Source organism: Talaromyces proteolyticus (genome assembly GCF_021365285.1).
Source record: "Talaromyces proteolyticus strain PMI_201 chromosome Unknown BGW36scaffold_3, whole genome shotgun sequence".
Lineage (NCBI taxonomy): Eukaryota > Fungi > Ascomycota > Eurotiomycetes > Eurotiales > Trichocomaceae > Talaromyces > Talaromyces proteolyticus.
The window spans coordinates 448,702-464,704 of record NW_025764279.1 but is presented as its reverse complement, the minus strand read 5'-3'; the positions used below and the strand labels follow the sequence as shown (position 1 = coordinate 464,704).

General features: G+C 46.4%; 5 protein-coding genes across 5 annotated transcripts; 2 read left to right on the top strand and 3 right to left on the bottom strand.

Moving 5' to 3' along the window:
- On the bottom strand, positions 1-1,018 carry BGW36DRAFT_423965 (putative toxin biosynthesis ketoreductase; the record flags this gene model as incomplete). Its single annotated transcript, XM_046219904.1, has 4 exons — positions 1-75; positions 149-248; positions 334-880; positions 976-1,018. 4 exons carry the CDS (start codon positions 1,016-1,018, stop codon positions 1-3), a joined length of 765 nt encoding a protein of 254 aa, XP_046075038.1.
- Positions 1,019-1,753: 735 nt separating this feature from the next.
- On the bottom strand, positions 1,754-3,742 carry BGW36DRAFT_423964 (uncharacterized protein; the record flags this gene model as incomplete). Its single annotated transcript, XM_046219903.1, has 4 exons — positions 1,754-2,940; positions 2,996-3,545; positions 3,620-3,667; positions 3,719-3,742. The coding sequence occupies 4 exons, from the start codon at positions 3,740-3,742 to the stop codon at positions 1,754-1,756; spliced, it is 1,809 nt and encodes a 602-aa protein (XP_046075037.1).
- A 1,921-nt stretch (positions 3,743-5,663) lies between these two features.
- On the top strand, positions 5,664-6,952 carry BGW36DRAFT_289466 (NAD dependent epimerase/dehydratase; the record flags this gene model as incomplete). The annotated part of the gene is made up of 5 exons (XM_046210667.1): positions 5,664-5,927; positions 5,990-6,179; positions 6,237-6,409; positions 6,470-6,572; positions 6,639-6,952. 5 exons carry the CDS (start codon positions 5,664-5,666, stop codon positions 6,950-6,952), a joined length of 1,044 nt encoding a protein of 347 aa, XP_046075036.1.
- A 1,183-nt stretch (positions 6,953-8,135) lies between these two features.
- On the bottom strand, positions 8,136-11,494 carry BGW36DRAFT_289508 (putative cell division control protein Cdc4; the record flags this gene model as incomplete). Its single annotated transcript, XM_046210674.1, has 3 exons — positions 8,136-8,261; positions 8,314-11,031; positions 11,093-11,494. The coding sequence occupies 3 exons, from the start codon at positions 11,492-11,494 to the stop codon at positions 8,136-8,138; spliced, it is 3,246 nt and encodes a 1,081-aa protein (XP_046075035.1).
- Positions 11,495-13,447: 1,953 nt separating this feature from the next.
- On the top strand, positions 13,448-14,204 carry BGW36DRAFT_423961 (putative magnesium dependent phosphatase; the record flags this gene model as incomplete). Its single annotated transcript, XM_046219902.1, has 2 exons — positions 13,448-13,644; positions 13,715-14,204. 2 exons carry the CDS (start codon positions 13,448-13,450, stop codon positions 14,202-14,204), a joined length of 687 nt encoding a protein of 228 aa, XP_046075034.1.
- Positions 14,205-16,003: the final 1,799 nt, after the last annotated feature.

The window sequence follows — 16,003 nt, the reverse complement described above, 5'->3', positions numbered from 1 at the left end:
TTACCATGGAAGTTCCTGTCCACTGGCAGCGTCGATAAATTTGCCCGATGTGGTTTGTTTCTCGGCATTAGTGATCTGGTAGCACATCATTAATACTAGCAGACGCTAAAATGACCCTCGTATCGAGATAGGAAAGAAGATCACATACAGTTTTGAAGATCGCATCCACCGACTCTTCACTAGTCATAGGCGGCTCTGGTATCCCAATTGCATCCGCATATGCTTGTCCGTTTCCAGTTTTGACCCATCTATGATAATTTATCCTCCGAATTAGCCCACTGACAAGGCTTTTCCACAAAAACATTGTGTCAGGTCCATATAGACTCCACTTACCCAGGGTGCAGAGACACCGCCACTAGCTTCTCGTTCTCCAGATGCATTTTCTTGACGAAATAATTCGCCGCCACTTTCGCCGCCCCGTACCCTCCACAGGGGGTCGGGTCTACATAGTGCAGAGATGCCAGAACAGAACTGATCAAGATGAATTTCGGGTTCTCAGACTTGCTCAAGAGCTGATCCCATAGCTGCTGGTACAGACGAACGGGGCCGAGAGCGTTTATTTGATAAAGATTGGCCAGGGCATCGATGGGGGCATCGAGGACGCTCGTGAATGGGTCGCCAACGCCAGCATTAGCAATGACGATGTCTATTTTCGACACACCAGCATCGCCACTAGTGTCATTACTATTGGCAAGGAGGGATTCGCGTAGAGCGATGGCGTCGGCGGTGGAGATGCTGTCGAGTTTGTAAATACCATGCAGTGTCCCAGCGAATGATTTTGGCAAGGCGTCGCGCAACTCGGCGGGGGAAGTGCGGGTTGTCAAGATGACTTTGGTATTGGGCTGCTGGAGGTAGAGTTTCGCGAGGCCTAGGCCAAGACCTATTCAATATCGTAGAATTAGTGGGTTATTCTCTTATTCTGGAAATTCAGATTCCCTGTTAGGAGAGGGGCTCGGTAGATAGGGCAAGACTTACCCCTATTAGCACCGGTGATCAGGACGACGGTTTCGCTTGACATGGTTAGCTGTTCAGAGATTTGCTAACAGCTTTATGTAGATAAAGTCACGGGTTATTAGTCCAAATATTCTTTTCCGGCTTAGATTCACAAAGTGAGGATATTTTGATGGAGGAAAAGAACGGCCAGTGGGAGAACTCCAACTATATACTGCCCCACAACACAAGCCCTAGGTTGCATTCAAAACAATCAGTCACCATGGCTCGTCTGCACCAAACCAATAACAACGCGCCGTCGTCAGCTTGAGCGTTGATATCTCTCTAGACCTGGGATCATGTGGGATATTTCTCGGTCTGGTGTATGTTTTGGGAATTTTGATGCCTGATGACACTGCTCGAGGGGCAGCAGGGTAGCAACGTATGGAAGATTGATGACTTGGCCTTTCGTCGACTTTCAACCAGATTCTAATTCTACAAAACCTAGATTTGAAAACATATACAGCTGCATAGAATTCTTGTTCATTGCCGAGCAATCCTATTGGTTATTACAGCTTAGAATAGGGGAAGCAACGGATAAAGAAAGGCGATGTATAAAAAGAAAAAAACAAACAAACAAGAATATGACGCCTACACATAAATAAATGTAAAAAGAAAAAGCAAGAATAGAAACCCATCAGCATTCAAGGTTGTTACTGTATGGTGCACCTCTGACGACGTGGATGCCATGATGACTAGCCACCCTGTGACTCCCTTTTCTCCCACTAACTTTTTGTTTTCTCACATATCACTCATGTATCACTCACTGAACAGGAGTATAGGTGAAACACTTCATATTCTCAAGAAGCCTCCATATCTGTTCACCCTCGGTTGCGCCATTCACCTTGATCTGCTCTTCAAGGCCATGCCAGTCTCCAGCATAGTCCACGATTTTTTCTTGATGGCCCCGAGGAATGATAGCAAAGTCCCCCGCATCATCAATTATTCTCCGCCAAATATGCAATGGAAGGCCGAAACGATACTTGGAACGGTATCGCTTGTCGGCGAAGACTTTAGGTAAAGGATGAGCAGCCGAGCCATTTGAGCCAGCGCTAGCCTTATCCTTGTTCTCTAGTTGATTAGGAGGCTTCTTAGCTGGAGGATTGCTGGGATAGGCTGGAGGTAACGGATAAGTAGGTAACACGCGGCTGATATCCGGCGGATAGAGCTGCGGCACAGGATTCGAAGAAGGTAAATGAATTGCAGGAAACATGAAATCGAATGTGGACGATTCTGGATCGAACCGCAAACTCGAAATCATTACGCCTGGAGGGGCGGGTGGATGACGAGCCTCATATGGGTCATACCTAGCCCGGGGTATTTCGACAATTCCCCCGTGTTGCGCAGCCATCCGTTTTCTCGATACTTGTAATTGTGCTTCTGTCAGTGTCGGACGGTTTCCGTCATCTAGCATAATTGCTCGAGCAAGTTTCAGCATCTGCAACGAGGAAAGCCAGAGGTCGGAGTGTTTGAGACCATCATCCGCGGTCAATACTCTAATTCTGTATTGGCTTTCCGACCGCTCGAGATTCTCCTTTTTCTTCTTGCGCGCTTGTCGACGTTCCAAGAGGCTTTGATAGTCTTCGTTGTCTTCCAATGTCAAACCCTCAATGGTTTCATCAACCTCATCGTCGCTCTCGTCATCCATTTGGGCGATTTTGTCAATTACCCGTCTGGCGTCTTGGTGTACTCTCTCATTCGGAAGCCAATAGATTCCTTTGAAGCTGTCATTTGGATCAGGGAGACTGAGAGATTTCCCCCCAGGAAGAAAAGCTAGTAATTGTTCCGGGGTACGACGCATTTTGAGCATTTCGGACAAATGAACAATGCTTACGTTTTCCATGTCCACGTTGGAGATGATTATGTAAGGGACTGACTGCAGACCCCGAGTGCAAGAATAACGTTCGATATCTGTGTCAGCGGGGGGCTTGGAGGATGAAGGCTTTGTTCCTATTGCATAATAGCTGCGTTAGCATCTAATGAACCATTGATATTGAGTGTATACCTTTCAGCTGATGGAGCTTCTTCTCAGGACATGGGCTTTGGGCTCCGGTGTCTGTTGAGGAAGTTCCAGTAGCGTTGGATGTTGTCCCTTCATCAGGGGTTGCGGTTATCTTGATAAAGTCCAACTCGCTTTGGATGAAAACACGGCAAATACCCTCTACGCCTCTCGCGCCAAGGGGGTTGTTTCCAAAGTTCACTTTTTTCAAAACGCAGCATTGGCTGAAGCATTTCAAGAAATCTTCCCATATACGCATCTCTTGGGAGTAGACGATTCTTATTTCGTTGTTCGATAGGTCAATTTCCTTCAGGTCTCGACAACTCAGCGCAATCACGTATCCGAGCATAGAAAGAAATCGAACAGTTAGTTTGTTGCCCTGGAGGTGTAGTTCCTGTAGCTTGACAACACCTGGGGAGTCTTTATCTTCACCCTTTATGACATTCTGTAGATCCTTGATGAATTCGAGAAACCCCTTGTCTGTGAGCTGCCTATTGGCCATATCAAAGTCCAGCACGCGATCGCCGCGGACTTTGCTTCCCCTGAAACGGTTATTCTAAAGTTTACCAAGACATGTCAGTTTTCATTATACCCCGAATAGTATCGTCATGGAAGGCAGGTAACACTTACCAGAATGGATTTCATGTTTCGGCCGGCATCGACTCCAGTCACGGTTTTCTGTGCGTCCCTGTCAGTTGTGCGTCTGTATGTAAACGAGAGTCGACTTACTCCTGGAATGTACACTCTCCCCATTTTGCTTGGAATATCAGATAGGGGGTTCCTTCTTCAAGATTCTAAAAGTGTCAGTCTCAGTCCAATCATGAAAAACAAATGGGATAGCGTTACCAGCTATTAAGTGTTAACAGTGTTGTGATAAAATATGTCCTGGCAAACGAGCTTGATACTGCTTGTCTGAAGGCGTGAGGTACGGTTAGAAAGAAGATATGAGAGAAGCAGCATTGGTATGGGAGTAGAAGAGAGGAGAGAAAGGGGAGAGGCGCTTGGCTGGAACTACAGGACAAAGAGCAGCGACTTCTTAAGGGGTGTGAGAAGGAAGAAGTCTAGGAATCAGTGTGAAGAAGCCAGAAGAAGAACCTTTTTTTTTCCAGATCTTTTAACAGATCTGTTTTTTCATACGTCATATTGTCTATGTCGCGTTTGTTCAGTCGACTCTGTTTTCATTGTTGGTAGGCGGTGGCCCGAATCATCCACACTTCTTGCAAGTGATCTAGACAACACAGAAATGGGCTTTCAATTAGCTGAGGGCTCTTTTTATTACAAGCATAAATCAAAATTCTGTTGTAGATATTCTCAAAACCAGATTATTTATGAATATGGAAACCCCTTTAAGGATGCTATTACAGAAAGTTGAGCAAAATTGATATTAGTAGGTTATCTACCTCGCAAAAACAAGCCAGAAAAGCTGTGTAAATCTTCATCGAAAAATGTAACCTATCCCTAAAACTTCACATTTTAGTCTTTCAAGTTGTGTTGCTTCTCAATACGGAAAATCAACTAGTTATACAACTTTCTAGATATGATTAACCTGAAAAGGAGTTCTAGACATAATGTAGAACTTATTACAGTATTTCTGGGTAGTTACTACCAATTATGAACTGTTAACTAGAAATAACACGCGGTAGATCGAAATATCAAACTACGACTCATAAAACTGGAGTGATGACAAGAGCGGAACGGAATCATATTGTATATCCTAAAATACCAATACTCTTTAATACTTTCAGGTCACAAGTACTAGAGAACTTATATAGAAATTCTTAATTAATAGTTCTTTAGAAGTGACACTCCATCCACACTTAACAATCACATCGTCAGAAATTTTTGCTTGGCAACGCACGTTTGGGTCACCACTGATCATGAGATTCAGGTTGTGGCAAAGTAAAGCAATAGCGTTATTTGAAAGAGAACTAAGGCTGAGTGGCGTAGTGAATAAAGAATGATGCTAAGTATTTAATTACGCGCTCCGGTTTGATGGTGTGATAAAATTAAGTTTACATATGAGCCATCTATGGATCAGTTGGGGGTTTAACACTTGTTGTTTGTTTTATCATACTGGCTACCATGCTTACTTTGGTTTAGCAGCATCTGAGCGCCAATAACTTCTGTATACAGACTAGTACAATGTTACTATTCTCCGAGGCCGGCTTCTGATTTCTAATCTGTACAGTGAGAATTTTATCTGTGCAGCGTTTTCGCGTTAGATGTGCAGTCGGTGTACTACCCAGATTTACATGTGAAGTTGAATACCACTACTAACATGGATGGTTGTACGAGTCACCCAATCACCAACTGTCAAATGTGGGGCGCCATTCAAGTCCGTTGGTGTTCTTCCGGTTGATACTCTAAATAATGATTACAAACCGCGTATTATAACACAGGATTCACATTATTTCCAGGCTGCCACTTTGTTTGCTGTAGAGGCCGGATTCACCGAATTTATTTTTGGACAAAATACGGGGCTATCCAGGAATATGAATAGAGTAGGTCAACTGCCACTATGGAAAACGCGCTACCACTAGCCCTCAGAGGTATATATTTAGTAGAGGAATCCTCCGACGTCGAAGTCTGGCCTAAAGTAACTTCATATTTGAAGATTTCTAGCAAATCTCTCCATCTAGTGAACTCACTATACTAAATACTAAGAGCAGGAACAATGTCCTCACCACGCACCATCTCCCAGGGTGCTACAATCCTGGTCACCGGCGCCAATGGGTACATTGCATCTCACGTCATCAACAGGCTCCTAGCCGACGGCTATAAAGTACACGGAACAGTGCGTGATGAGAAGCCTTGGCTAGATGAGCACTTTACAACTCAGTATGGGGAGGATTCATACAAGAGCATTGTTGTTCCAACACTTGCAGACGAGAATGCTATCGCCGCTGCCGTGAAAGGAGTCCATGGTGTGGTTCATGTGGTATGTCTGAAATTATACAAAGCTCCAAGGACAAGGCATCAATCTAACAGACTTTCTAATAGGCTTCGAATATGTCCTGGAGCAATGATCCAAACGTCGTCATCTCTGATACAATCTCCATGGCCATAAACGTTCTCAAAGCAGCCGCTCAGTCAGACTCCGTGAAAAGAGTGGTTATGACGTCGTCAGCCGTTGCATCATTTCCACGAACCGTTGAAAAGCCCAGCGATGGGGATTTTGAGGTCGACACAAGTTAGTCTTTCCCTTTATTTTCAGATTTAGGGTAACACTAATCTGGGATTGTTGAAGATACATGGAACGAAGCGTCGGTTAAAGCTGCTTGGGACCCGAATTCACCAGAAATTTCAAAATCTTCGAATGTGTACTCTGCGTCTAAAGTAGAGGCAGAGCGGGCTGCGTGGAAGTGGGTGGCGGAGAACAAGCCGAAATTCACGTTTAATACGGTATTACCTAACATGAATGTGAGATGATATTCCTTTGACCTATAATCATTCCAAAGACTCACTTCCATTGGAAATTAGGTAGGAAAAATACTGTTTCCACAACATCAGCGTGGCTCAATGGCAGCCACACGCTTGCTTTTGTCTGGAAATGATATTATGACCAAAGTCGTCCCAGCTGGCCGTATGTCGTATCGCCATCAACCCCTTTCTGATACTCTCACTGATACAGTTCTTTCGTAATGTATAGAATGGTGGGTCAACGTCGAAGATGATGCTCGACTCCATGCAATTGCGTTGCTGGATGCGAATGTCCAGTCCGAGCGAATCTTTGCATGTGCCGCCCCGTTTACCTGGACACAGATCTATCAGACATTCCAGGAACTTCAACCAGAGAATGACAAGATCCCAAATGCTCCGAAAGATGAGGGTCCAACATTGATCAAAGTCAAACCGTCAGCCCGAGCCGAACAGTTGATACAGAAGTTCTACGGTCGGGATGGATGGGTTTCTCTGAAAGAATCACTTGCTGATGGTATTGCTGATATTTCAAATGTTAAATAATTCGTGCGTCGTCAGGTCTGCTATAGTAGTACTATAGTAATGTGATAGGCCTAGAACATTGAAGACAGGATCGATAAAGTTGATAGCTTGGCATATACCATTCTAACCATGTCTAATCTGTATTTTAGACTCTCAAGAAAAGTGAACTCTATACCGACATCTTGAACATATATTCAAGGTGTTTGCCGACCTCATCTTTAAGAACGCAATCCGATGTCCCTTTTTGAGTTTGTGGATGTATATAGCATGTGTTAACAAGAAATTCACGGATAACTGTTATGCAATACTTCAAGGGACCCACCGCCACATTTTTCCTTGGTCTGTTTTTCTTTGGCCTCCCATTCACCAGCGTACGCTCTTGTAGACAAGTATCCTGCAGAGTATTGGGCGTAAGACTATAAACGGAACCATGGACTTGGTGTTGAATACTCCCAAAACTATAACCATGGCGGCCGATTTTGAATTCAATGCTAGAGTGGTATGGTCATTGAGAAGGCGTGAAGGACGTTTGGACAGGAAAGGATTCGCGTAGTCTCAGGGACAAGGTTGAGATCCACGTTACGAGTAGTGAATGCGGTGTGACGGCTCAAAGACAATTGCTAATCGTTATCGAAGTGGCTGAGCTAGTGTTAAATCTACCAGCTTATACATCGACCTCAAATATAAACACTGCAATTATATTGACCTTCCCATGAACGCATATATGTAGAATACAAATAAAACCAAATCATCATGCTTTGTTGTGAAATACAACCTGCGAGAGCATAAAAACATAACCATCCAACAAGTATACCAGTCAATGCGACAGCTTGAACCCGTCATGCCTGCAACCGATAGACTAACACCCCATTTTCAAATGTTGAACTGTATGGAAGAATGGTTGCAAAACCGCTCATGATCAATAGTGTAAAATTTGGTAGCATAGTGTCGTGAAAGAAAACGTCGAATTTTAACTCAACCAAACACCTGCGTAATGTCAAGATTTCATAAAACACTTGCCACCCACGCTATGCAACATGCAAAGTACCTTAAAAATGCTTGAGGTCATGAGAATCGGGGTATCGTGATATCCAGGGTAAAGAAAAATTCATGTTCAGATCTGTTGTCTGAACCGCAGTTCAGTCAACCCTTAAATTTAGTGTTAACGACGCGGGCTTGATGCGCCTTCTAGCTTCGGGTCGCTTTATTCTGTTGCGTCATAATCATCTTCATCATCGTCAGGAATCTCAACGCCCTGACGATCAACAATTATTCGTTTTCCAAGGCGTTGGTCAGGGAACCCATCTCGGTGAGCGCCAAAGTCAAGAACCTAGTGAAACGTTAGACGAAACCTCCTTTGATTGTTAGCATAGTTAGCTCACCTCAATATATGTCATACCATCTCGCTGCACAGCTGCGACACATCTGCGCTCATTGAATCTCACTTGCCAAACGCCGCTAAGATCTTTGAGGAGATCTTTGACACATTCACCAGTTCGCACATTCCACATTTTTAGGGTTCTGTCCGAGCCAGAAATGACCTTTTCACCGTCATGCTGGAAACAAGTGATAGCACCGGTGTGAGCAGTAAGTGTACTTTTGCACTGGCCATTCTCGGGATCCCAAATCCGTAGAGTCGAATCTGCCGCAGCAGAAACTAGCCGATCACTATTGAGATCAAGAAGACCCACAAGAGAAGTATGTCCTTCGAGGGTGTGGAGTAAAGATCCATTGTCGAGAGACCAGATTTTGACCATATTGTCCATGGATCCACTGATACATCGATTCCTCTCGACGTCTAAGACAACGCTATAAACCTTGAGAGTATGACCTTGCAGTTTGTGCAAACAATCTCCCGTTGAGATTTTCCAAACGCGTACTGTTGTGTCGTAGCTTCCTGAAACTAAAGTATCGCCATGAGCTGCAATGGCGCGCACTGAATGTGTATGACCAGACAAGGAGCGCAAAAAGTAAGGACAATCGGTATCAGTTGCATGTGACCCGGCGTCGAGATACGTAGGCTCATTTGGTTTTGGCAATTTCCACACTCTGAGGTTGGAATCACGAGAACCAGTGATAATGAGAGGCTCCTTAGGCATCATTTCCGCAGTCCCGTCAGGATTCTTACAGACTTCGGTGGGAAGTAAAATTTGCAAACATCGAACAGTGGACGTATGACCGTGGAACACCTGGGTACATTTGGCCTTTTCGATGTCCCAGACTCGAACTGACCGATCAGTCGACCCAGATACAAGTGTGTTGCCATAGTACTCAAGCGCCCAGACTCCTCCTTCATGGCCAGAGAGGACGGATTTCAGCGCACCGGTGTGAGTGTCATACACATGGATCTTGGTATCGTCACTGCCAGTAAGAATTTTCTCGGTGTCGAATTGGAGGCATGTGACTACATGGCGGTCATGTGCACGGAAAGCCAAGTGCTTGGGCTTCAGATCCGGACGCATCCAGCTTCTGCGGATGGTGAAGTGACGCTGGTAGAGGGATTTATACAGATGTAAGCTGCGAAGGGACGAGAGGCCAACCTCTGGATAAGGGACGGCGGTGGCAGCAGCATTTGCAGCCGCATAAGGCCCCTCGAGCAAGGTGGCCTCATTGACCCAGTCCACCGCTGTGGGGGCTGAGGAATCAATCCCATGGGATGACGTAAGTTTCCGCCGGGCTAATTTTCGACTCGACGTTCTATTGGCCGCCTTTCTCTTCGGACGACGTGAGGGTGAGCCTACAGATGATGCATCTTCGAAAACACCAGAAGCAAATAGATCAGCTGAATAAGTGTCGGAATCGAATTTCAGCATAGAGACCGAAAGATCCTTTTCCCAGTCATCGCTTCCGTTGGGAAACTGCCAGCCCCATCCTTCTTTGATCGCACGTTGTAGCTCGCCCGGAGGAAGTCTGTAGCCATCCCTGTCGAACAGCTCTTTCCATGCCCTCTCATCAGAGTTGATGATGTGACGCCATTTCTTGGAAACTCGAGCTGCTCGGCACATTGACTTCAGATCAAGGTATCTCACGATGTTGAGAGTTAGTTCGGCAGGAAGTAAGGCTAAGAAATCGCATTTCAAAGCTGGGTTAACGACGTCAGCAACAAACTGTAGAGTCGGTTTAGGGCAGCGTCTTAATAGTTGATACATCATATACGTTTTCATCTCGTCGGGAATCGATTCAAAGAAATCTAACGTAGCCGGGATTTCCATTAGAGACGTAGATCGTGACTGCAACGCATTTTCGTGGGCCGTGGGATTCGCGGATATGCTTGAGGAGGCTTTTTGAGCAGTAAGAAGCGGTAAATTTGGGGCCTGGTTATCGAAGCTCGAATCGGTATCAGTTCCTTGGTCTTCAGTGAACTCGAAGAAAGAGTCAGGATTGTGTGTATTCATGGCAGTGACGGGTGACAAGCTCGGACTGGGCAAGCACATATCCTGGCTGAGAGCACTGTCAATAGCAGGCAGGTTTGGAGGACCGAACGACTGATCGACGGATGGTCCAGATTCCTGACCTGTCTCATTGTCCTCTACCATAGTCTCCCCAGAACCGTACCCTTCAGGTGCCGATTGGATATTTTCAGTATCTCGAGTTTCTTGTTTGGAGTTAATGCGGCGCTCTGATATAGGTGTTATATCGGACGAGGCTTGAGTGTGATTGCGAATGCCTGAAAAGAGAGGCGGCCTGGGATTTGAAGTTTGTGAGGCTTCAGTGTCATCCTGTGTTACTTTTTGGCCTAACCTCTCACTGTGAATCCGTTTCCTGAGCACTGCATGGTGATCAAGTCGAAAATGACTCGCCTCCGTTTCAGGGGTGGCTAAACCGAGGGTTGATGAATGGGTGGCGGAGGCAACTCTTCCCAGACGACTCCTTCTAGCCATGGTATGTCCACGTGAGTCTGATGATGCTACGATAGAGCGAGTTTTGCGAGCGGTTTCCGAGCCAGAGACAGGGGAAGCATGTCGATGTCTGAAACGGGCTCCTCTGGAGGGTTGATGTGCTGGAGTGTGAGCAGTGGCCTTCTGGCTGGGGCCATCGTAGACAGCGACGGAGGTTAAGACGCCATTTGAGGTTCTCAAAGCCTCTTGTTGTTCGTTTAACTGCATCTTGATTAGCTAACGGGCCCAACGCATTCACAAGGCGTATGATATGAAAACACACCTCGTCCAGGGTAGCATTCGTGTCATCTGGCTCGTTGAAGACAACTGATTGTCCCCCGAGTTCAAACTGAAACCGTCGCAATTCGGAAGGAGTAGGATTATCGGCGAGAGGGTAAAGTCTCGGGTCAAGTTGGCGGGCCGAACGGGGTGGGTTCAATACAAGAGGAGGGAAGTTGGTTGTGGTGGTAGTGGTGGTGGTGACAACGGTGGTTCGGGTAGCGGGAGCGAAGGAGAACTGGCCGAGGCTGCTAGCGGGCATAACAGCAGCGTTGACTTCGCGAAGCTCTTCGATGTCTCGTTTTTTCATGCCGTGCTTTGATGCTGACTGTCGAGAGGCATGGGTGGAGGGATCTGGTGTCGGTGACGCGTCTCGCATGCGGGACCGCGAGCCAAGGGAGTCCATTCTTACGCAGAAGGGTATGCAAAAGAGAGCGTGAAGTGAGTATTGAGAGAGGTCTAAATCGAGCTGTCCAGTGGGAAAATAGCAATGTGATGCGAAATGTCCCAGGGTGCAGGCGAAAGCACGGGAAGACTGGCCACAAACGTCCTGTCAGCAGGACGAGATCATGGCCGCTCCGAGTGGACGTCTAGAGTGAAAGCGTCGACATGAGAGTATATGGTAGTGGTCGGCGGCAAACACGTCTCGCGAGGGCAGTGTCTAGGGATGGGCGGGCGAGGTCGTGTTGGGGCAGGATGGAGGTGTGGGAGAACGACAATTACGGTGGTTGACGGCGGCACTAGTGAAGGAGGAAGGAGGGCGGATGGCGGATGCCAGATTAGAGGTGGTTGGCTCCTTCACTGCGCGGTCTTGGCGGGCCTTGCCTTCCCTTCCTTCCCTCCAGACAGGCGTGCCTGCCACAAAAGAAAAAATCAAATGGGCGGCAGCCCGTGATTGGGGGCTTGCCGCGGATTCCCCCACATGTCCTAGAGTGCGTCCGGGACTTTGCATCTGCTCTAGTTATTATTATTATTATCGTCTCTACGACTGGGTTTGTCGTTTATTTGCTACAGCCTGTTTGGGCTTCTTTATCGCTTCATTGTATTGTGCTGTCCGATCGGACGAGGGTGAAATTGGGAATGGGGGCCTCCAGTGGGCCGTGGGCCATTCGGGACCCGATGTGCCACTGACGCTGCACCTCACTCGCCCCTCTGCCACGATCTGATCATGCACACTACACACAGACAGACGACCTAGTTTACTGTCTATCCATCCCCTTTCTCGAAGACCGCATGAATTATTACAACGGCAAAGACCGGTTCCTGCTGGATCCAGAGCAGCCACCCGATCTCTCCACTTCAGTTCGTGTTCGCAGCAGACGACCGATCGCAGTGACCTCCATTTGTTTGGGCGTATACTCACCCCCCGAGGGTTGTGCGCACTAGATATCTCAGAAATGCTTAGTCTCGAATATTATTTCAGGTGCAAGAGGCGAAAAAACACATCATTTTGTCTGATTACGGTCTGACAGTCTCGTTCCTCCTCACATGGACTCCCCCACTGGAAATCAAGAATCGATGGCAGTCATATAGTGCCGCAATAGTGGGGACCTCCGGGTTCCTTTCCCTATAGAGGATAGGCCGTGGCCTTCTGGCCGATGATGACATTGCTGCTCTTCTATATCAGAACCGCGGGCATTTTCCTTGCAGGGCAGCCCTCAGCAGCTAGAAGACGACTCTGTGGAATACCTGGATTAACAAGGCCGACACATCCGATATCGATACTGATAATGAAACCGAGCTGGCCGGCCGGCCGAGGTCCTTCAGCGTTAGCCCCACATGCCTAGCCTGGACTTTCTAATGGCCAATCGGGTTGAAGCTGCGGTGCTTAACCTTTTTCCCAATGGACAAGGCTATTATTAGACCTGATAAGATCGTGGGTGCAATCTATGGCAAACCGGGTGTACATGAAGACAGAGGCCTTGGATCAAAATGAAGATGGTCTACGTAAAATAGAGAAGAACATTCACGGTCATCTTCTCGTCCACAGAGACCGAGAATGATCTGCAGTCGCCAGGATTCGAGTTAGAGCGTATGACAAGCACGTGACTAGGCCAATGACTGCCAAGTTAACAACTTCGTGCTCCCAGACCCAGAGATTTCTGAGGCCCCTTTGCAATACCGGCACATAAGCAGGCTTTGCGGCATTGCTCCTCCTTTGCTGCACGTAGTTGTGGCGCCAACATGAAGGGTAACAGCTCTTTGTTGTTCATTGGGTACTAGTGCCAAAATGTGGGGTGCGATGGGATAGGCGATAAGGGGATAAGGGATGGGATAAGGGATAGCCGCCGCCGCACTTCCTACACTCAGCGGACCTGAGAGGTCGTTGACCCTTTGGACATCCAAGAATTACTCGACTATGGTACGGAAACAGAAGAACACCGCACCTCTCGGTCTTGAGGATGCTTCCATCGCGCCGTCGACCTTCAATGACGGGCTACCGCTGCCAAAATTAATTGTCTTCGATCTCGACTACACATTATGGCCTTTCTGGGTGGACACCCATGTCAGCGCGCCGGTGAAGCCAAAGGACAACAATTCACGATGCATAGATAAGTGAGTCTATTTTCTTTAATTATATACATGAATCTTTATGTGTCAATATGCATAACTAACCGGTCAACAGATGGGGCGAATCGTTTGCATTTTACCCCGCCGTTTCCTCCATCCTTTACTCCGCTCGCTCCCTCAATATTCCTCTCGGAATAGCCTCACGAACACACGCACCGGAACTCGCACGCGATATGCTCAAGGCACTGCACGTTATCCCGACCTTCTCTGACAACCCAGCGGCGCGGGATACACGACGCTCGATCCGTGCGCTCGACTATTTCGACTACGTCCAGATATTCCCTGCAACCAAAACACAGCATTTTACCCGTATAAATCAAGCCAGCTCTATACCATACGAAGATATGTTATTTTTTGATGATGAGGCGCGGAACCGAAACGTGCAGACGGAATTGGGGGTCACATTTTGTTTGATCAGAGATGGTATGACCAAGGAAGAAGTTGACAGAGGTGTCTGGGAGTGGAGGAGAAAATTTGGCATTAAGCCAGGTGACCAGCCTCCATTTTCCTTGGAAGATAGAGAAATTAGTCGGTTCGATGAATAGAAAGTTGTGTTACACGTTCAGAGATGTACCAATGATGATACCCTTGGAATCTAGAACTACATGCGAGACGAACTGGGAAATGGAATTAACATGTATTAAAATAATGGATACATTGCCTGTGCTATTTCATTGATGGCTACATACCCATGAGCTGTTGCCGTATATTAACCCTTCATATAGCCATAGAAATGATATATATATTTCATTAGGTCTAGTTTTCAAAGACGTTAGAGAGCAGCATAAATGTCATCATTCACCCTACAAGGCTGCACCTTCACTACCGGTGCCGGGTCAGGTAATCCAAACCACTCACAGCTTCAGGTATCGGCTAGGCTATAGCGCATGTCTTTGTTTGAATGGGGTCATATAAATCGCTCTTGGGACACTAATAGGTAAACAGCGTCGGAAACCGCTAAACAGCTTAAAACCACAAACGAAGAAGTTAACGTACTGTTTATCAAAGTAGATGTCGCTGACGAATATTCGGTGAACGGCTACCTTTGCGGCTACAGTTGCAACCTTTAGCCGTATTGACGGTGATATCAACAATGCTGGAATTGGCGGCCCAGTGCGCAATGCCCCGGATATCCCCTCTGCAGCCTCTAGGTCAATATGAATGGAATTGGGCTTTGTCAGGTAGCCGAAATCACGCAGATGAGCCTCAAGAGCCTATTCTTTTTGAATATGCATCCCGAGTTTAAACCGCATGATGTTGAAAGAAACAGTCCTCTTTCGACCCGTCAGAATCGAGGGTCAATTGTGAAAGGTCGTCTACGTTAGGAGTAAGCCGGCAAGTAGAGCGAAAAACCAGTGACAGTTCATGTAGGTACGAAGCATGCTATCTTTGGAGTAATGAAAACGGTATATTTACTTCACCGCCTATACTGTTACTCCCATGTAGGATATCGATAAATAACACAGGACGGTATCTCATATGCTTCTAAAGGGGATCCGTATCATGCCATTTATTTCACTTTGGCGAGCTGCCTCTTCTCAAACAGGTCATGAAAGTATATTCATGGACCACGAGCTTAGAATGCACCGATGAAGAGGTTCGCAGATCCGACAGAGATTGCCGATGGAATCGTCTTTTTGGCTTTTCCAACTAGCAGTTTCATGACGGGCTCTGCTCTGTTGATTGATGGATGGGGTTGCTTAGTGAAATTGATTGGTTTCTCTTACTGATGTGGTACCTAGTAGATTCACTGCATATTGATAATATTGGTGAATACAAGATACGTTAATATTGCGCAGTTGATTCGTGGATAGTCTGACGGATTTGTTTGATAAGAATAAAATTTCACTTGCTATTAACCCCATATCGCTAAAGCTGGGCCTAGAAATTGAATATTATCTAGTTATTGCTCTAAGGCTGGATTAGAAAAGAGTGAAAGTGAAGGTCGGGATAATTTCCAAAAATGGACAGTCAAACCCTAACCCTATCCCGACGAAGCACAATTGTTCGGGCTATCAGATAATAATGAAACAAAGAATTACGAACAACTTGAGCGATTACGTAAATATGTTACATGTAATTACAGTAAACTGGCCATGCGTGTTCATTAACCACAATCAATACTCGTTCGAACCTACTGGTTTAGAAAAAATGGGCCTCTTTCTTATCAAATATTATGCCGATATTGTAAATTCTACTTCTAACACTAGTTTGAATGACACCAAGCCTCAAATATAAATATTAGAACTACCGTGATCCAGCAGATCTTTCTCGTGTTGAAGATCGTACACCCTCTCCGCCGCACTCGATACGCAGTATTCGATGCCAATGGGAACTGGGGAGT